General features: G+C 36.2%; 1 protein-coding gene across 1 annotated transcript in view; it reads right to left on the bottom strand.

The window, feature by feature from the left end:
* LOC121729001 (plastidic glucose transporter 4-like) overlaps positions 1-20971 on the bottom strand; it is a 44029-nt gene that overhangs the window by 934 nt on the left and 22124 nt on the right. Inside the window, exons 2-9 of the mRNA XM_042117372.1 lie at positions 7676-7746; positions 7005-7201; positions 2721-2884; positions 2276-2426; positions 1737-1968; positions 1299-1470; positions 773-887; positions 6-401 (exon numbers count right to left, since the gene is read on the bottom strand). Coding sequence (XP_041973306.1) covers positions 6-401; positions 773-887; positions 1299-1470; positions 1737-1968; positions 2276-2426; positions 2721-2884; positions 7005-7201; positions 7676-7746 — 1498 coding nt within the window. The remainder of the gene's footprint in view (positions 1-5; positions 402-772; positions 888-1298; positions 1471-1736; positions 1969-2275; positions 2427-2720; positions 2885-7004; positions 7202-7675; positions 7747-20971) is intronic.

Below are 20971 nucleotides of genomic sequence, written 5' to 3'. Positions count from 1 at the left end.
CTTACATTCATAGAAAAAAGTTCTGATATTAGCACAAAAGGCACTGATCCGAGGCCAACATTATACAAAAACAGGACTAGAGACAATATAAACACCGGCAGCCAAATCTCAAAGTCTCCTTTGGTTTGCTCATAATTATTTACATGCGTGATATTATCCGCAGTAAAATTTTCATCGGCTATTCTGTGCCATGGCTTCACTTCGGCTTCATTTTCTATTGCACTTATATTTACTAGCGTATTGTTTTCGTAAATTCCCAATTTTCCGTCTTTGTCGTTTGAATTTCTCTGAGGCCACCAACGGGACGAATACCAGGAGTGCATGTTTAGATGAGGATCACAGTACACTCCGAGAACTGCTAAGCTGAAGGCTATTCCTGAGCACGAGAGAAGCAGCAGGGTCTGGAAATTAGAACGCCATTTTTTAGGGAGACATTAATTACCTTAATGCTAAGTACTCACATACGGTTTTGCTCGATCGAGCAATAACGTCGAGCGAACCCGCGGCTCGGGCTTTCGTCCACACATTAACATTGATCGATAGTTTTATTCTAAATCAATATATTTCATTCCATCAATCCGGCTCGATCCGGTTCCATCAATCCTTCGAGCGGTCCGATGCGAGCCTTCGAGCTGTCAGTTTTGCGGTCCATACAGTAATTATTACTCGATTTGGGGTAAAACTATTGAGCAAAACCGTATGTGAGTACTTAGCATAAGGTTAAGAAGAAGAAGGTTTTAAATAAGATGGTTTTTCTTCGTTAAGGAGTTACCTTTCTTCCGGCTTTATCTACAGTGATTGTAGCTATAGCTGCACCAAGAACTAGAGCCGTGCCACACAAAATAGATCCAGCTTCTGAAGACTCAAACAATGTGCGTGATTCGGTCCTGTTGGCAACGAAAGTAACAACTTCATTACCCGTTCAAGGGCATCTTATTATTTAATTATTTCTTATAATAACGCGAATATCGATCAAACAATAGACTGAATCCGTAATTGCTAGAAACTATTTCTAGCCATTACGGATTTTGTCGTGGAGCACTTTTCTTATTCCCGACTATACGGCCCTGCCACTACAAAAATATTTGAGTACCATTGAGGAAATTTATTCATAGACAGTTGACAGACCAACGTCCTTTGGTCGGATCATGTCAATTCAATGTTAGTCGTGATCTGTCTGGGTTTGACGCAACGCGACCAAATTACGTAGGTCCCCCATCTGCCTAGGAATCAACTTCTCTGATAGTACATAAAACTAATATTCTTTTAATTTTTATAATAATATGACAATTTCTTACCCGTTATATATAGTGAAATTGTACGCTGTTATGTTCAGAATTGGCACAGGATGGACAGAGTATCTGAGAACTGCAGCAGCGAAGCTATTGACGGCAGCCGCCCCGCTGCCAACTGCAGTGAACAGCACGACACAGCACGATATTAATGCTCGACGAGATGCCCGGTCATAAACTGAAATTAAAACATAAAAATTGTATTCAAATGTAGTCATATCACGTATTATGTTACTCTTACATAATATATATTTTTTTGTTTTTAAAGAACAAAAGAAGTTCCCAGAACCAGAAAGACAAATTATACTTGAAGAATAACATTTAGGTAATACGAAATAGATCTGTTATCTATTTGGTATTACCTAAATGTTATTCTTCAACAATAACAATCTAAACACTAAAAAGTACAATCTGAAATATACAAACTTAAAGAATTAAACTTACATAGTCTTTTACATGAAGGCTCCTGCTTTTGCTCCCTTTCTGAATTATTTGACTCCAACCCGCTACTTCTTTTTATCATCGGCTGGAATGTGTCTGAATCTCTTCTTCTCGACACTTCTTTTCTTCCGTAACCTTCTGATATTCTTATTCGCACTTCCTGCTGTTCTATTACGTCTGTTAAGTCTTCTCTAAAATCTGATCCATCAAACCAACACATTACTTTGGCTGCTTCCTGAAAGCCATCACGCAAAACATAAGAAACTGGAAAGTAGATATTAAGTACTAGATAAGGCCCGTAATTCCGTTGCGCTAAAATTTATTTATCTCGCGGGAATCGTACTAAAAAGTATCATATGTCCTTTCCCGGGACTCGAGGGATCTCCACAAAACAGCAAAATCGGTTCAGCAGTTTGGGTGTGAAGAGGTAAGACAAACAGACGGACACACTCTCACGTTTATATTGAAAAAAAATTATTGATTTGTTTGCTATTATCTTTTTCTTTGACCTTATAAACTTCTGGAAATCTGCGTACACTTACTTGTATTTTTCCAACCCTGATGAGAAAAGACGGAGTCTCTGGCAGCCAGACGAGTGAAATTAGGAGTATTAAAGGTGGAATGTTCATTGACAAAGCCAAAGCGTGGGCTGAAAGCATTCCGCCAGCTGAATATGCGAAAAGAATCCCACAGCTGAAATTTATAAAAGTTAAATTTAATAAAGGTTACAAAAACAATTATTTCGGGTATCCGAATAATTATTTTTGTTGTATAGACCCCCTTTCTTTTATTATTAGTTAAATCTTCATAAAATTAATCAAGAAGACTTATTTTGAAAATGTCTGATAAAGTTGCGTAAACAAGTAGGTACTATGAACCTATAGTATGTTATTAATGAAATCTATCTTATACATTAGAAGTTTGTAGAGGCATTGCACCAACCCTAAAATGCAATATATTATACAAAAAAATACAAAACATTATCACCTGCAGGCCAAACAAGGCATGGCGGCTAACCCTCTGGTTTTGGGCGCTATTTCCGCGCAGTACAGAGGTGATAAAGCTAGGGCCCCGGCGCCGCCCGCCCCCGCCGCCACGCGCGCCGCCCAAACACCGCGCCCGCCGCACCATGCTGCTAACGACCAACTCACCTAGAAAGAACAAGAGGATTCAATTTCGTACTAATTTTAAAATAATGATTTTATTTATAATATAAATAAAATATTATGTATCCAGTCAAAAATCTTTGAGAAATTTGGACTTTCATTAATCTACTCAGGCCTCAGGGTTTGGCCTGAAGATATTTTGTGTTGTCTCAGATAGGGTCTCAAAACTGTCTAAAGGTTTGTTCGGTAAAATTGGTATTTCATCTTTATAATAACGGTCATTTTGAGAAGAGGTAATAGTAATACTATATTTTGTAAAGTACTTTAACACAACACACACTTGTTGTTTCCTTATTTTATGTTAGTTTTTCATACGAATTATCTTTACCGAAAATGATTTGATGATGAAAACATATTTTATTCAGTCATTTTTCGCATCATGTCTCCGTTTACCTTATGCGGGCTCCACGCTCGCGGCGCGAAAGCCCGCGAAGGCCGCGAACCGCGAGTATGGAGGGTTTCACGGCTTTCCCCGTCCGCTGTCGGTTTTTTGGCCTGCAACAAGGGCTCGGGAAGCGCGAACGCAAACATCATCCACACTCGATTTTATTCGCTGTCGCACACAATGTCAGAGCAGCAGCAACAGTAACTTCAACGTCAATTTTACTCAAATGCGCGAACGTAAATGCGAAGATTGCGAGCGTAGAGAGTCGTATTTGTTTGCATCATGTTCACGGTGCGTTACATCCGTGAATCGCGATCGCAATTCGAAGCCAGCATAAAGTATGACGCGAATAAATGTGTGTCATGAAAGTGTAATGGACCTCAATCTTAATCTTGGCACGTCTCTGAATAGCGTAGTGAGACTAGTGAGATGGATTGTGGCGGTAGCATTTATTCAGATGAACCAGCCCTACGAAGAATTTTGGTATTTATCTGAATTTTGATCCGTGATAATAGCCACATGATAGACAATTACGGGCTATCACATATTATATCACTGCAATATAGGCCGTAAACATTATACCGGGGTCACCAATCTTGCTGTGTTCAGAAACTACGATAGCACGATTCAGGATTGTGGAATGTGGATACCGCTACAAGATAATTTATGCAAAAAGGCAAGAGGAATGATCGATTTTTGGGTCGCGAGGTCACATATTATCATCTCCTTCAGTTTCACCGAAAAATTTTATAGTTTTACGTTTCATGTACTTACTTTGATAAATACGCAAGTAGTGGCTAGTATAAGTAACGTAATATACAAACATACTATAAAGTTATATAAAGTAAGTACTTTACTAGCGAAATAAATAGCAAAAGTATCTTTATCCAATCCCAGAGCACTGCTATTAAGCCTCTTTACGGCCTACAATATTTATTAAGTAATCTAGAACATATAAGTCTTACTCTATTTAACGACATGTAAACGTTTAATGTTTCTCAAAAAATGTATTACAACTTCAAAATCTGGGACCAATGTTTCTAGAGTTCATTGATTTGTGTTTATAATTAACGACGTTAGTGGAAGAACCAGATAACTAACATTTTGTAATGTGAGGGCAATAAATATTATTCACTTTTTCCTTATAATTTTAACAAACACATTTACCTACATCATCATCTCTACTTCATCATCATCTGGCTATACATAAAATACTCATTTTTTCTTTTAAATCATTTTTCCGGTCTTAAGACGTCCCATTAACGCAAAGAACGGCTTTTTGTCAACTGTTACTACTTACCTGCTTATTCCACTAACGTCTTCATTATTATTATTTTTAAAGCTAGGAAGAAACGCTAAAAATGTAGTACATGACCCGAAATAGATTTTTTCTTTTCACCCAAGCCGGTCGTTTCGTGTGCTTAAAATAAATAGAGGTTTTATAGTAAATCCAAAAGCGTAGTTTGGGTCTACAGTTTTATGTTCTTAATCGTCAATAAAGAGGAGAGCTCGTACATTAGCGTCTCGTGTCACTACTTTTATGGGGACCCTTAATGGCTTTCTCATGCAGCTTGTGTTGAGTTGATGCTGTGGTTCCTTTTTATTTACTTTTATACTGTCTTTTGTTATAGTCCAGGCTCCAGCTACTATTCTTCATTAAAAAAATCAAGTACATATTTTGTAACTTTAACGGAGCGAATTCTCCTAAAAAACTAGGAAGTATTTAAAAAGAAAAACTTTGTAGATGAACCATTGTAATTTCCGTCCTATGAAGTTGCCTCATTAACAAACAACACTTTTACAACTCGTCGAGTTTGTTAATAAAATGAGAATAAGTATGAAAAATTATGGCACATTTTACGAAGACTTACTCGGTTTTACTGTGTTAAGTTTAAAGTGGATTAAGCCATATCTACTGCCCACACTCGTTTGACAAAGTGTATATTTTATGCCGAAAAACGTGTCTCAATAATAAAGTTAATATCCTAGCGGAATAGAGAAACAAAGGCCTGAGCAAGAGAGATGTCACTATCAGTAACACTGCGTGGTAAAAAGAGACGTGTGATACATGACAGCAGCACTCTTTTTTTGACATCCAGTTGGCACGTGCCGCACGTCGACAATTTAATCTCACAGAAATCATGTTCAATCATGCTTGTGTAAGTGTATACGTACACATATTTTTACACACAGATGAAGCCAATTTCGGTTACGTTTGACAGCTTGAGATTGTTGCTCTATTCCGCTAGGTATATTAACTTTATGGTCTCAATACTATTATATTGAATTACTTTTTCAGCGTCAAATATAAATAATATTATTATTATAACAAACATAATGTTCCAAATTACCTGATGATCATATCGTAATCAATGAACTGTAAAATGTGGTGTTTATACATTGCACACACGAATGCTAATTTGGGTTTGTATTGAAAACGTCATGTCGGTATAGTATAAGCGTCATTATTTTGTACAAATGGGGTAAGTACCAGGGGCTTAATGCTTACCCATTCAAGATTGAAATCAGGATAAGTGTGTTTGTGCGCTGTAACGTCGATTTAGATCGCCAAATGATAAGATTTCGATCAATCCTGAATCCCAAATGAATATACTTAACAAAACTCAATTCAGTGCCTGCTCTTCTTCCTTCAACCATCTACATTTATCTCTGTCTAATAAGATTACAGAGGAAATACTTACTACGTTATTTGAATAACTTTATTAAAAGGTTGCCCAAATAGTAGTACTTTCAGAGAAGTTGATTCGTAGGCAGATGGCGGACCTACGTAATTTGGTCGCATTATGTCAAACCTACCCGACAAATAACTACTTACATTAATTGACATAACCCGACCAAATGACGTAGGTCCGTCAACTGTCAATGAATCAATTTCTACGATGGTACAAAACTAATTATACGACGTAGTCATGAGGTACTCGCATCAATTCAGCGGTTAAATGAATAGGCGCATCGGATCCGATCCAAATGAGATTAATTTGAATTTCAACAGATTCGCTTCGATGCTCATTTGCTCTTTGTCTGTTGTGATATCGGAATCGCACGTCGTTGCATCGCAAATTAAAATTAAAATGCAAAGGTCACTCTTCAATACGTTGTGGCTTCGAATTCCGTTGAGAAAAGCAAATGTTTTAAACGTTTTCTGTTTGCGTTAAGCAGACACAAACATAAAATTACCCATCTGGCTAGATCAACGCGAACATTCAAAAACAGGATTAATGGAATTAACGGCTTGATGGAATTAAGTATATCGATTTAGAATAAAACTATCGAGAAATGCTGAATGTGTGGACAAAAGCCCGAGCCGCGAGTTTTGCTCGACGTTATTGCTCGATCGATCAAAACCGTATGTGAGTACTTAGCAATATACAGCATTGCTCGATAGTTTTAGTCTAAATCAATATAAATTAATTCCACCGAGCCGGCTCTATGTGAGCCTTCGAGCTGGCTCGATGCGAGCCTTCGAGCTGTGAGTTTTGCAGTCCACACAGTAATTATTACTCGATTTGGAGTAAAACTATCGAGCAAAACCATATGAGAGTACTTAGCAATATTATTGTACTGTGTTTTATTGTACGCTAGTGTGAATCTTAGTATCGAAAATTATTAATTACGTATACACTATACAGCATAAAGCATTCCATGCATAGGGCCTAAGACAGTATTGTAAAAATTTAATAAAGACTACTCAGTACTCACAATAAAACTCAAACAGATACAAAGCGCGCCCGCCTTCCGCCCGCGCGCGTCGGCCAGTATCGCGAACATGGGCGCGGCGGGCAGCGCGATGAGGCAGGGCAGCGCCGCCAGCCACGCACCTCCCGTCAGAGCCTCGTTACCCAGCACCCCGGACACCCAGCCCGTACTGCAGCCATGGGTGAAGCAGGAGAGGTTGTCTGAAAGTAATGTTTCATTAGACAATATGAGGAGCCACTAGGCTACTGCTTGATTATTGGAACGAAGTTCCTTATCGCGCGTTCAGCGTAAAGAGGGCTAGAAAGAACGTTATTTGACCTCGACACTTTTTTATTAGTACCTGCATAGTAGGGGCAGAGGACGTTGATAGTATTCCTGTGCGTCAACTAGATGGCGTTTTTTGAGAATAAAGTACAGTGACAAGTTGTTAGTATTCCTGGGCGTCAATAGATGGCGTTTTTATTTTTATTTTTGAGTGTATAATATGTATACAGGTTTTTTGAACATAAGAAATAATATTTAGAAAATCAGAAAGAGCCCGGAATAAGTCTAATGGAAAAAGCCGCTGCTGTTTGATCCATGCAGTCAAAAGTCTCATGCTAGCCTTTCAGGGACAAAATCCTTGGGCCTAACTTCAAATATTTTTAGAATACTTAAATACCACTTTTACTTACAAACACAAGCAGCTACTAATCGACGCACAGTTCCACGCCACCGTTTTGATGCTGTTCTCTCTATACGATTTCTGGAACAAACAAAAAATTATATTGGTATGAACTATAATCAATAGTATAATATTATATTATGCTATACAGGGTGTAACAAAAATGAGTGATTATACTTTAGGGTGTGTACGTGTTCCTTGTAGAGAGTTCACTGTGAAAGTAGAAGCGCTGAAAGACCAACATTTTTTTTCACTTTTGTATGGGGAAACTCGTGACGCTCGGGCCCTTGCCCATACAAAAGTGAAAAAAAAAATCGTCTTTCAGCGCTACTACTTTCACAGTGAACTCTCTACAAGGAACACGTACACACCCTAAAGTATTATCAGTTATTTTTGTTACACACTGTATATACTAGATGAGTTGCGCCAAAATTAGTTTATCGCGCGGGAACCGCACATTTTCCGAGATAAAAAGTATCCTATGTCCTTTCCCGGGACTCAAAGTATCTCCATGCCAAATTTCACCAAAATCGGTTCAGCGGTTTGAGCGTGAAGAGGTAACAGACAGACAGACACACTTTCGCATTTATAATATAATATTAAATATTAAAATATTAATATTATAATATTAATATTAAATATATTAAATATTAATATATAAATTAATTATAGTAGGCATTTTTTCGCGAATTGAGTCGGAAAACTTAAATGAAAGATTTATATCTATTAGATTATGATCATTGTAAAATTATGAATTGAAGACGTCAGTGGAAGAGCACGATAAGTAACAATAAAAAGACTGTACCTTTTATATGTACTTAGCCAGATATTTATTATTAGCCAGGTGATGAAGTACATTAAAGTTACAAGGTTTGTTCAAATCATTAGGGAAAAAATGAGTAAATGTCCGTATGTTGCAAAATTTTACTTATCGTGTCGTACAGTAGGTACTTATGCATTAAATTTTATACTGTCATATCTAACGGTACCATTTATAACAATAAATGTATGATATTACTGCTTAATTTAAATAAATCTCATTAAGATGGAATTCACACGGCTCGAAGGACCAAGACGGAGGCGGCACAGATGCGACGGATGCTAATTTGAATAATACAATTTCATTTGTTATATTAAAAGCTTTCTTACGCATAGAAAGTCCTCGTGATATAAGCTTAAAATGGCGACTAACAATCATTATTAAGTTTAAGCTTAGTATTGGTTACAAATCTTGTCGTAGTAAAATAAACGTTAATAATATTTCGGACTCATTAATTTATTCATACAAGCATTAATATATTAATGAGTGTTACCGATATTAAAAATGGCGCCTTTTATTTAAATATACCAATAACAAAAATATTTCCGTCAATTTCAGCACAATATAAAGTTTCCGTAACCTACGCTAGGACCCCAATTAATTTTAACGTGTCTACGGAGGGCACTTACCCTTTGGTCTCATATTACCAATAAATCTCTCGTACGAGCCACGCGCTAAAATATATTTACTTGGCAGTTTAATTTAGCCAGAAGTGGTATGGTGCTAGAGCATTACAAAAACCCTAAAACAGGTCAAGACGCTTCATTTGCTTACGTTTGTAAGAGCCTTGGCAAAAATGTAATAACTTTGTTGGAAGCGCTGTTAACAGGCGAACCGTTACAGATATTTTTATGGTTTATACCTTGTAAGATTGTCAAACGACAGTACCGTATGCGTAATAATTAGTGATTAGAATTGAAGACAATATATGAGAGGTTGAAGTGGAATTAATTAAATTAAAAACTAACTTTTTTGCATAAATGGATGCTTTAGGACAGGAAAAATCATTTTAAGTTAAAAAATGTGGATTCTCAGTATAGCATTGTTCAAATTATGTTGCAAAATGTAAGTTACCCACTTCATTCACTCATGTCATCAATTATAGTACACACGAAATATACAGTAGTGTCAAATTTTTGTGATTGATGCTATCTCTACCTCTGGTTGTAATAACTTTCTTTCTGAGAAAGAATTACATATAGCAAAATTGTCTATGGATAGAGGCTTTTCCCATCTGAATATCATAAATAAACCTACCTTATATAAGTAGATACACACAGTCAAAAAGTTGAGAAAATAAGTTACTGTAAAAAATATAATATTATATTGAACTAAGGTGCGTAAGAATGCAAGGTGTAATGTTATCACATCAAATTTTTGTATAACAACATTCACAAAAACTGTATAAAATGACACCATGCAGGTTTACCCAACACCTTTTATTTGTTAATCAAACTGAACAGACCGGGGCTTTAACACAGGCGCGATATTATGCTGATGTACCGAAATGTGAGGTGTTGCATAAAATTTGTATAATGTTTCATGAAAATTACATGAATACGAACGCTAATGTGGTATCGTACATTTTGTTATTATATAATTTCCCGGGAGTGATGAAATTAGGATATCTAGTGGCGTCTGTCTGTCGGTACTTTCACCTTGACAAGCTCTACAATATTCGTAGAGCAATCTGTTATGTTTTACTACTTTTCCGTCTGGTTTGTATTATTACTGCTTTTTAATTCTTATAATAATATTAATTTTTTCTAACCTGAATAGTTTGCGAGAGAAACTCTTCCAAAGTGGTAAAATGCGTGTCCCCCCCCCTCTAACTTCTAAAGTAGGGGCATGATAAGTCTAAAAAAATATATGATGTACATTACTACAAAAACTACCAAGAAAATTTGGTTCGAAGGGGATCTAGCCAGTAGTTTTTTTTGTTCGTCATAAATGGTAAACTTTAATTTAACTTTCATTAAATCAACTGAAATATGAAAATAAATCAAAAATCTCTTAATTTCATAGAAATATACCTTATTGCTGCTGCGGAAACCTTCATGGGCGAGTCCAACTCGCACTTGGCCGGTTTTTTTCTTAACTTAATTTAAATCTTCACACCATTTTAATTTACTATCAACGAAACGTAAACGAAGGAATTTTCAATTGTGTTAGTAATGCTAAAACTCGAACACGGCTAAACGGATTGGGCTTATTTTAGTCTTTAAATATTCGTAGAAGTCCAAGGCCTGTAGACAAGTGGCAAAGCGCTAACGCTAACGCTACAAAATGTATGCGATTTGACATAAGTCATCGCTTCGCTAGCGAATACTAATGTCAAATCCACACATTTTGTAGCGCTAGCGTTAGCGTTTTGCCACTTATTGTCTACGGGGGCAGGGAAGGTTTTAAAGATACACGATGTTCACCGGGACAGCTAGTTAAATATAAATTTTGTCAAACAATTTTTAGCTTTCTAGAGTAAGTTATTGTAATGGGTATTTTTTTTCATTTATTATTATTATATTATTCATTTAGGGCCTAAACACATAACCGCGTTGCGGCACTGTACTGCCAAAATCGGCGGTAAAACATTCCAAACTCATAAAAAACCGCTGATTTCAGCATTTTGGTGCGCTGTTATATTTCGATTTTCGACCCTTAGACCAAAATGAATTGAAAGGGAGTATTGTACTACGTGAACGTACTAGTGTGAATAAATAGGGCCTGCAATATTGAACTTACCCTTTTCCGCTCCCCTATAATCATAAAGAGTGGATTGCTCCGGGTAATGCAACAGCAATAGGGAAATGGAAAATAGCTATCTAGAATGTAAGGCTGGCAGGAAATTAATATGACTTGAGAATACAAAGAGCTATATTACTGTGTGTGAGCTATATTACTGTGTAGATTGAAGTTAAGTCTAGTACTCAAGTAGTATTTTTTACGAAATTATGTTGATTTGAAATACAGGCAGTACACTATTGCAAGCATTTGTCCTAACTCCTATTACAATATGTTCAACGTCCAAAGCTGTTTTCCTCTCTCATAAGGATGAGGAATAATTAATAATCTAGATTTTAGCTCAAAAATGCAATCCAAGTTCAAACCCACTTTTTTAATTAATGGGAAAATGCTTTACGCATCCCCGGCAAATTGGGGATATCGGCCGGGGTATGTGGGACTCTACCTGCGTAGTCTACCCACTAAAACCCCATGGTGCTCCACTCATCGCTTAAGGCAGAGTTGCGGGTACAATAGAACCTACCGCAACATTCAAGTTCAAACCCAGTGTATATAAATTAATAGTTTGAATTTTAAAGTTATAAAAATTTAAAAAGCGGCTTCGGTATAATATAAATGCAATTTATGTATTCGCGAACATTGGCGTGTGTTTTTTGCGAATGTGCAATTATAACAAGGCAAGTTTTCATGGCAAGAAACTGGTCATGCTTTACAACTATAAGGAACTTAATTGCAGTAGTGAATGTGTGGCGGAAAAAGAGCTCGAATAACTTTGTTTTTGTAGCAGATTTAATTTTACCAATGTTTAATGCCTTCTCTTTTAATGATACGACAAAAACAGAGGTAACATGATATTAAATCGACAAGTATAACAGACGTTGACAAACTTCGAGTCTCTAAAAACAGACAATAAAATATTTAATTATTGTGTCAATATTTAATTTAATCTTTCTTTGTTTTGTTTCAACATTGAAAGTTTTTATGCTCTCATGTTTTATAGTATTTAAATGACCCCTACACTCAACAGTAGTTGCACGAAAAACAAATTCGAAAATATTACCGTTGCCTTTTATTTCCTAACCTTTATAGCTAGGAGCTGGAAATTACTGATGTCGATAAGGGTTTTTCCGTATATATAAGTTTTAGCTTTTATGTTGGCCTACAAAATAGCCTCTACAGTCTACATCTAACTAGATTTTTTTGTGGTATAAAATTAGGGACCTTCAACCACATACTTATATGGTCGTTTAAAAATAGGTCATACTTAGAATGTCTAAGCGGTCGCGTGTTCACTATCACACTTCCTGCAATATTTACCTTCGTGAACTGACAACAGTAACTAGTAAAACAAAAAGCTTAGCATAATTATTTACGAAAGTCTGGCGGCTGCAACACGAAATTTGTCGGAAATATGAAACCGCTTAGCAAAGGCATAATACTTATAAGCATTAAGCAAGCATAATTAGTAATTTTGTTGTAATAACTAGACATTAAATCGACAAGTATAACAGACGTTGATAAAATTCTCACTTAACCCAAGTTAATTACTCTTAGAACGTAGGGCATTATACTTACTCTATAGGGTGTTGTAATATGATAAGATTTATGACGATGAATCCACTCTCCCCCGTCATGTCGGTCCGTTGTGGGCCGTGGCCCGTGGGTGACACTGACAGGGAAAATATTGCACGTTTTGTGATACACAAGCGCAATATTTCCTCGTTTCGTGAATGACAGGATATGCGCAGTTAAATTATTTGGATGTGTACAATTATGAAATAAAACAATTTTGATTTGATTTGATTTTGACAGTTTATCTAATCGCTCGATTAATAACGAACGTACAGAGCTGTACGTTCGTTATTAATGGTTTAAACGTTTAGCGTTGAGTTTATTAATACAAGCTCTAAACAAGAAAAATTAATAAGCAGTGAATCACTAATTGTATCCCATCTAGTATCTACTATTCACGTGATTTTTTAATTATTTGCATATTCAGAAGAAATTATCTTATAGAGATAAAATATATTCACTTTTTAATCATGTAATTTGACTCTAAGCTAAAACCTTCAATGAAAATAGCCCGTCCCTTATGATTTAAAGTATGCAACAAGGTACTTCCGAACTAAAACGTAATTTGTTCTGAACCAAACTATTCTCAACAAAAACAATCGTGACAAGTACTAGACTTGGACTCCAGTTTCTCGAGAACTAATTACTATGAGGTCACTGGATAGACAATGTACTATAATAGAAAGTTTACTGCAATCGTATTTGAACCGTAAAACAAACGCGATAAAAGTTAAAATAAAATAACAACGAGACGCCACTTTTCTAGACTTTTCCAATAAACAAAGGGTTGGTAGGGTGATATATTTTTCCAGTCACAGTTTTATAATTGGAACGACCGTGTAAAGAAATTGGATCTGAAAAAAAAACTTCGAGTCTCTAAAAACAGACGATAAAATATTTAATTATTGTGTCAATATTTAATTTAATCTTTCTTTGTTTTGTTTCAACATTTAAAGCTTTTATGCTTTCATGTTTTATAGTATTTAAATGACCCCTACACTCAACAGTAGTTGCACGAAAAACAAATTCGAAAATATTACCGTTGCCTTTTATTTCCTAACCTTTATAGCTAGGAGCTGAAAATTACTGTACGACAATGTCGAACTTCACTCGGAAAACTCGAATTTTCAACCCCAATATACGTTCGCAATTTCGAACAAACAACCCTAAAATATTCGGGCTGATGGTTGAACCGAAATTAAGCGTATTACTATGCTAGCTACGCTTCGGTCCAATCTTTATGGGGAATATGCTAACTACTGAACGAAACGACTACATGTGGGCTCTATCAACTGCCAAATCAGTAACCCAATTCTACTATTTTAAGGTACAAGTAGGAACCGAGCGAAACGCGACAACTGCAGAAGACGTGTCGTCGCGACATTTCTATGTAGTTCTATAAAACACCCTCCGCAGCTAACGACACTTAATTTATAGCAATACACAGAAACCAGTAGTGTCGCGACGACACGTCGTCTGCTGCCGCTTCATATTGTAGCCGGCTTCCAATGCGTCCGCGAGATCACAAGCGATTGTATGTAATATTTACATACAAATTGCTTGTGATCTCGTGGTATAGCCGCCAAACCGCGCGTTCGGTCGGACGCATATAAAACAAGCCTTAACGCAACATTAATATTGCGATCCAAGCACGTACTTTGAGCCTTGTTCTTATCCAGAACGTTTCCTATCAAACTACAAGTTGGTATTTGTAGTTAGTACTTAGTAGTAGTATGGTTTGGTTTGATAAATACCTAGATTCCGACTGAGATTGTTTTGCTGGTTCTACTCAGCGGCCGCTTGAACGCCGGCACGCCCGTCTTTCATAATATGCCAGATGAAAAAGGACGAGACAGATTCATCGCCAAATTAGTTTTTTCTCAATAACTCGATAAATAAAGGATATTTTAAAAATACGGTTGGTCACATTCTCGATAGAATTTTATACAATGTGTCAAAATATTAACTTAGTTTAATGCACGGTTATGGCAATATATTATGAAAAATTCGTGAAAATTAGATGCATCTTTGTGATTTTTTTCAATCGAGAAAATTTTAAGATATCCTGTTTTCGCTAGGTCGGATCCTCGGAAATATAATGTAGTATTATGTTTAGAAAATGAAACAATTCGGGGCTTATATTTTCAAGTATAAAAATGACAGAGAAATAAAATCGACAATTTAGGGTTAGTCGCCCGCTTAAGTTTTAGTTACATTAACACTGTCTAACACCTTTAACATTTTCTTTGAAGCGTAAAGCACCAACAGATTAGAAGACTTTAGAAAAAGCCGTTTATTTTTGATGCGACATTTATAAAGCTAAAATTCTTATCCTAACAGAGTGTTCTGTTGTGTGTAATATCTCAAACTCATCTAGGACATCAATACTCGTTCGTCGAAATACCTCTATTATTCTTAGGCCTTACGTACAGCCTTTGTTCGTTTTATCGCATTCTCTTTTTGTGTAGTAAATGTTATTAAAATGTACTGAATAGAGCTGGAAGTCGGTTCTATTTATTCATACTAATATTATAAATTCGAATATTTTTTTAAAATTATTTAGGAACATATGTATCACCCACTCTTCTTGCTAATGCCATTTTTTTTATGCGCAGGGGAAACCCTATATGGGTGCCCCGGGTTGGGGATGTGCCTCAGTTAAGCTGAAGCACCCCGGGGGTATGTAGGACTCCCAGCGAGAAGCGCCGGGCTTACCCACTAAAACCACCTGCGGTTTGCCTTCAGCCATATACGGAGGGATATCCTGGATCTGTCTAACACATGACTTCCTCCTCGACCGGCCGGTCTACCTCAAAAGGGACCGGGTTTCCACCAAAATAACGCTTCGGCAAACTAAAGCATTCCTCTCGGCGCCGGGACTAGCTAAGCCGGGCAGGTTCCAATCCTGACCCGGAGCCCCGGATTCTTGCTAATGCCTATCTTGTTGGCTCTTAATATGAATTAAGTTGTGCATAGTTAAGTAATTTTTTATGTTCATATAAATGAAATTATAAAAAAAAAACTATTTCATAACCCTGCAACAATCATAATGTTGTCTTTAAAGAATAATCGATGTTAATGGCCACACAATAATCTATGAACAGCAGCAATTTGAAAGCTCTTTAATAATTAAGCAACGAACTTTTTAAGCTCTAGTGTAACTCGCTAGAAAATGGGCTTAAAAAGTGGCAAATATGTGTGTCAGCTATTAGTCGAGCGCTAAAGGCGTTCAGCATGAGGGGCTTTTCAATACTTGTCCTTGAGTTTGAGAGCCGCTGCCAGCTTTTTGTTTGAAACTACTATTTGTAACGGCATCTGAGTGCTCTTTTTATATGAGCCTCTAATTAAAAAAAGATAAATTAGCAAAATCTAAAGCGCTCTTGCCTTTGACGATCTTTTGATATGTTTGAGTGACTTCCGCCATCTTCTACCTACTTTAAAAAGTGGTGTTTTGGCTGTGAATTCATAATTCATACATTCAAATCCAATAGCGTGTCTATCTATGTGTTACGTCGTGCTTTATCCACTTAACCGATTTTTACATCTATCTATATATATAAAACTAAAAGGTGACTGACTGACATGGTGATCTATCAACGCAAAGCCAGCCAAAACCACTGGACGGATCGGGCTGAAATTTGGCATGTAGGTAGATGTTATGACGTAGGCATCCGCTAAGGAAGGATTTTGATCAATTCTACCCCCAAGGGGTCAAAATAGGGGATGAAAGTTTGTATATAATAGTATTTGCTAACGCGAGCGAAGCCGCGGGCAAAAGCTCGTTTGGTAATATAATGACAATGGTTATATGATAACACTTTAAGATCCGCAAAATGTTGAATAATAAAAATGACACATTTAACAAAAAACTGTATGTAGCTGTTCACAATAATAGCTAAACCCGCTATTAAACCCGATAGGTATAAACTCTTCTGTGGAAGGTCGTTTTTGTGATGCATCATCGGATCACGTCCCTCATTGAAGGGCACAATATAGAGAGTGAAAATAAATTTAAAGGGGTGACATGCATGGTTGCATGCGATAGACTAAAACCAGTCGGAATTCTATTTGTTAGAAATGAAGAACGTTCATAAAAATATTTTTCTGAATTTTTTGGAAAAATATTTTATTCTGTGTTACGAGTTACGAGTATGTATGATACCTATTCAAACATGGAATATATAAAATGTTTGGATTTATAGGTTATTTATTCCCACTTCTATTTTCTGTTCATTTTAATCTTTCATTTGGCGTCTTTTACTCCAAGCAGATGCTTGAAGTGAAAGATGCAAAATGAAAGTTTATCTAGCAAAAGTAAAACATTCATACCAACAAATAAAATGTAAGATACAAAATGAAGGATACAAAGTGAACAAAAAACCATCTAAATTTATGGTTCAAGTATATTTTCTTGGTTATGCGTAGCAATAACTTCAAAGGAACATCAGGTGTCTCACTGTCAGTAATCTAAGTTGTGGGGCTCTGAATAAGTAAAGCGGACGATCGATGGATACAACTGCTGTTATTGACTGCACAATCCAATAATAGTCTTTACCTACTGTATTGTAGAAAGTTATACTAGCTAATATCATTTAAAGGCGAGTCTGCCTGTATTTCTGTCTGTCTGTTACCACTCAATCTATTTTTAACCGACTTCCAAAAACGAGGAGGTTATATTATGTTCGGCTGTGGATATATCTATATATTAATATGTGAGAGAAAAACTTTGTAACCCTTTTTACGAAAAATGGGGAAACGTAGGTGCATGAAATTTCGCACAGTTATAGTTTATATGGAGAAGGAGTGCATCGAGACAATATTATTTTAAAATTATGCTTTATCATATATATTTTTAACAAATAAAACGTTACACACACTACGACACTACTACTAAAAAAGATGACAGATTTTTGAGTGACAAGCCTATACATACGAATTATACTCTTTTATTTATGGTTGAAGTCTGTTGACAACAAGTTGACAAATTGAAAATGGATTATTGTTTTTTTATTTAATTTTAGATACTGTTAGACAATGCTTAAACGGCCAGTCCGAGATCAGCTGAGTCCCAGAAACAAGAATTGAAAAAAACTATGATGAAATCAATATTTTTTTACAAAATATAGGTAGTAGTCCTAATGTCGTTGCAAGTTAGGTCGAATTTCGACCATTGGGCGATCTCTAGTTATAATAAATATACAGTATATATTTTTTTATGTTAATTGTTATGGACCATTTATCCAGTTTTCTGCTAATAGTTTCGTCGCGATAAACGGATTTAGGATTAACCAAATGGCGGGAAAAATTTTGTTATTGTCCCAGAAAATGTCTTAGTAAGTCTTGATCTCATAAAAAGAGGCCCAAATCACATTAGTAATTAAAACAAAATTGCGATCGTCAGATTTAATATTTATATCTTATTCCTTCTTTAGTAATAAATAATAGTGGTGTATAAAGAAATCTAACTCCCACATTGTGAATTTCGCAAGATGCCTTGTGCGGTACTAAAAATCTACAATGAAGATTTCCATCTAAAGAGAGAAGCGCTGGTTTTAAGTAGGTAACTCCACAAGTTGAAATACCACAGGGAAAGCGCCCACGGCTTCGGGATCAATGTTCACATTGAACCCACACGTGCACGTGCCATATCAAAATTCACCTGAACATTCTGATATTTGGGCACGAGTCCACGCCTTATCGCTATTAAAATGCACCTGGATATCGCTTATAAAATTCACCTGGATATCGCCATTAAAATTCTTTAGGGTATGTCTGGGTATGGGTCCACGTGCCAAAATGAACTTGTGATACCACGTAATTTGGACATCTATACCCCTCTTTGGTCCAGTTGTTTAGAGCGTGGCCCTTAACTCCGAGTTGAGAGCCACGCTTCCACAGTCGTCCGTTCCACTGGGTTTTGAGAGTAGAGGAAAGAGTGCCCTTGTGTAATGCGCACGTACTTGAGCACTATGAAATTACTCCAGCGTAACGTCCTGGTTTTAATAAAACCGGTGTGGACATCTATATATTAATACGCGAGCAAAAACTTTGGATCCCTTTTGACGAAAAATGAGGAAATGTAGGTGAATGAAATTTTGCACAGTCATATTATATATATTTGAGGTCGAATTTCGACCATTGGGCGATCTCTAGTTATTATAATTTGGACACGAGCACACGTGCCATTCGTTATCAAAATGCATGAGTATCGTTCTTGAATTTGGGCACGATTAGATTTAGCTAATTCGGGCAGGAATATAAATCACATGGCCGTGCACAGGGAAACTGATTTACATACCAGGCGACTGCTCGCAAACGACGATAAAATTTGAATTTGAACTACTAATCTTGCTTTCATAAATTCGGATAAAACTATTATATTCCTAGTATTTGTTCTAATATTTTACATGTTTGCGTATTTGTGGTAGCGTGTATTTGTAATACTCAGTTATTCGTTTGTTCCTTTATTATTATTTGTTGAAGCTAATGAAACTACCTATAGCTCTACAAGATAGAAATATCAATAGTTATTTTATTAACATTCGAAAACAAATATTATGGCTTTGAGCAGATGCCTCGTGGAACGAATTCGATGTCTGTCTCTCAAACTGAAAATTGCTGATTATTACCAGTCGTTCCGCGCTCGTTAATAAGTAAATTTTCCTGCACATTTCCCCCCAAAAAGCAGCCTATATCCTTCGCATTCTGTCTGTTCTATATCTACGCCAAATTATAAAAAATCTGCCAAGAAGTTTGTAAGATTAGCGAGTACAAACATAATCTTCAGCTTTATAATTATAAGTATAGAATATAGTAATTAGCTCAAGAGTCTTGGCATAACCTGCGAAGCCTCAAACGTCATTCACGTCCAATATCCGCCGACAGAGCGAACGGAATGGACTCGGTAATGGCTCCTGAAAATTAAAACGAGGGCTCAAGCAATCGCTTACCGCACTAACTGCTACACCGATGTTACTCCATCACGGTCGACCGGGTGTAAAGCTCCAATTTAAACTGCTATTTGAATAGCTCGGTTGTTACAGACGCTCATGTTATTTTTATTTTGGTATTCGGAAAGAACAGAAAGCCTTTTTACCCGACTACGAAGCCAAAAATAAGAGTGTTGGACTATTGATAGTCATACCTATATTCATAATACATATAGGTAGGGTAGTATATAGTGTTTAGTGTATGTAATATGTATGGTGTTAAAAATTAACGTTTATGTGTTTTTTATGTGTTTTAGTTTTTTGACTTATCACTTGTTTCATAACTCATTGTTATGTATGCGTAGCCTTATTTCGATTATTCAAACATTATCAAAATAATACTTGATTACAAGAGAGAATGATCTATGAAGATGAATATATACTCACTATGAGCTCTTATCAGCTATTCCGTCTTATTTATTGTCCATCTAAACACTTATATACAGAAATTACAAGATCATCACATTTTTGGCAAAAATCCGAAAACACCATCAACATAATATTATGTATTTGCATAGAAATTCAAGGCTATATTGCACAGAGTATATTGTACTAGCTATCATAAATCAAAACTATCAAACAAGGAACCAAGTTTGTCGTTTGGGCTTTGGGCTTTGTAAATACATCGACGATACAAGTATATGGACAGTCATGGCCGTTACAAATTCTAGACCTAAGATACAAAACGGTGCAAACTCCACATTAACAATGTTATTTTAGTACAGTCAAACAGATGACCTCAATAATCTCACATTGAACAGGTATCTGACACCTAATATAGGTAGGTAGCTGTAACATAGTAACATATTATTACGTTTGTACACAACATTTTATCTTTAGTAAATCTATTTTCTTCAGATTTACGCTTCAACATTTTGTTTTCTTTGGCTGTCAGGTAGATTTCGCATCGTAATTCGTATCAGATAGAGTACTCGGCCCGGACAAGTTAAGACGAGATATAACGTTGATGAGTAGTAAGTATATGCACAAATGTTTCTTACTTGAAAGGTCATTGTACCACAGAAATATCAAAAATTAAAAGGAATATAAAATTTTCTCGCCCCACAAAATTTCGCTTAAGCCCTCATAATGTTCATAGCAAGTGACCTGTAAGGCGGAAGATTAATGGATTTGGGGAAACCCGCTAGTTAGGGAGGACCTTGCTGGTTAAGATGTTAGTCAA

The sequence above is a fragment of the Aricia agestis genome, chromosome 1 (assembly GCF_905147365.1).
Source record: "Aricia agestis chromosome 1, ilAriAges1.1, whole genome shotgun sequence".
Taxonomy (NCBI): domain Eukaryota; kingdom Metazoa; phylum Arthropoda; class Insecta; order Lepidoptera; family Lycaenidae; genus Aricia; species Aricia agestis.
Note: the sequence above shows the minus strand (reverse complement) of the source record. Positions and strands in the feature narration are given on the sequence as shown.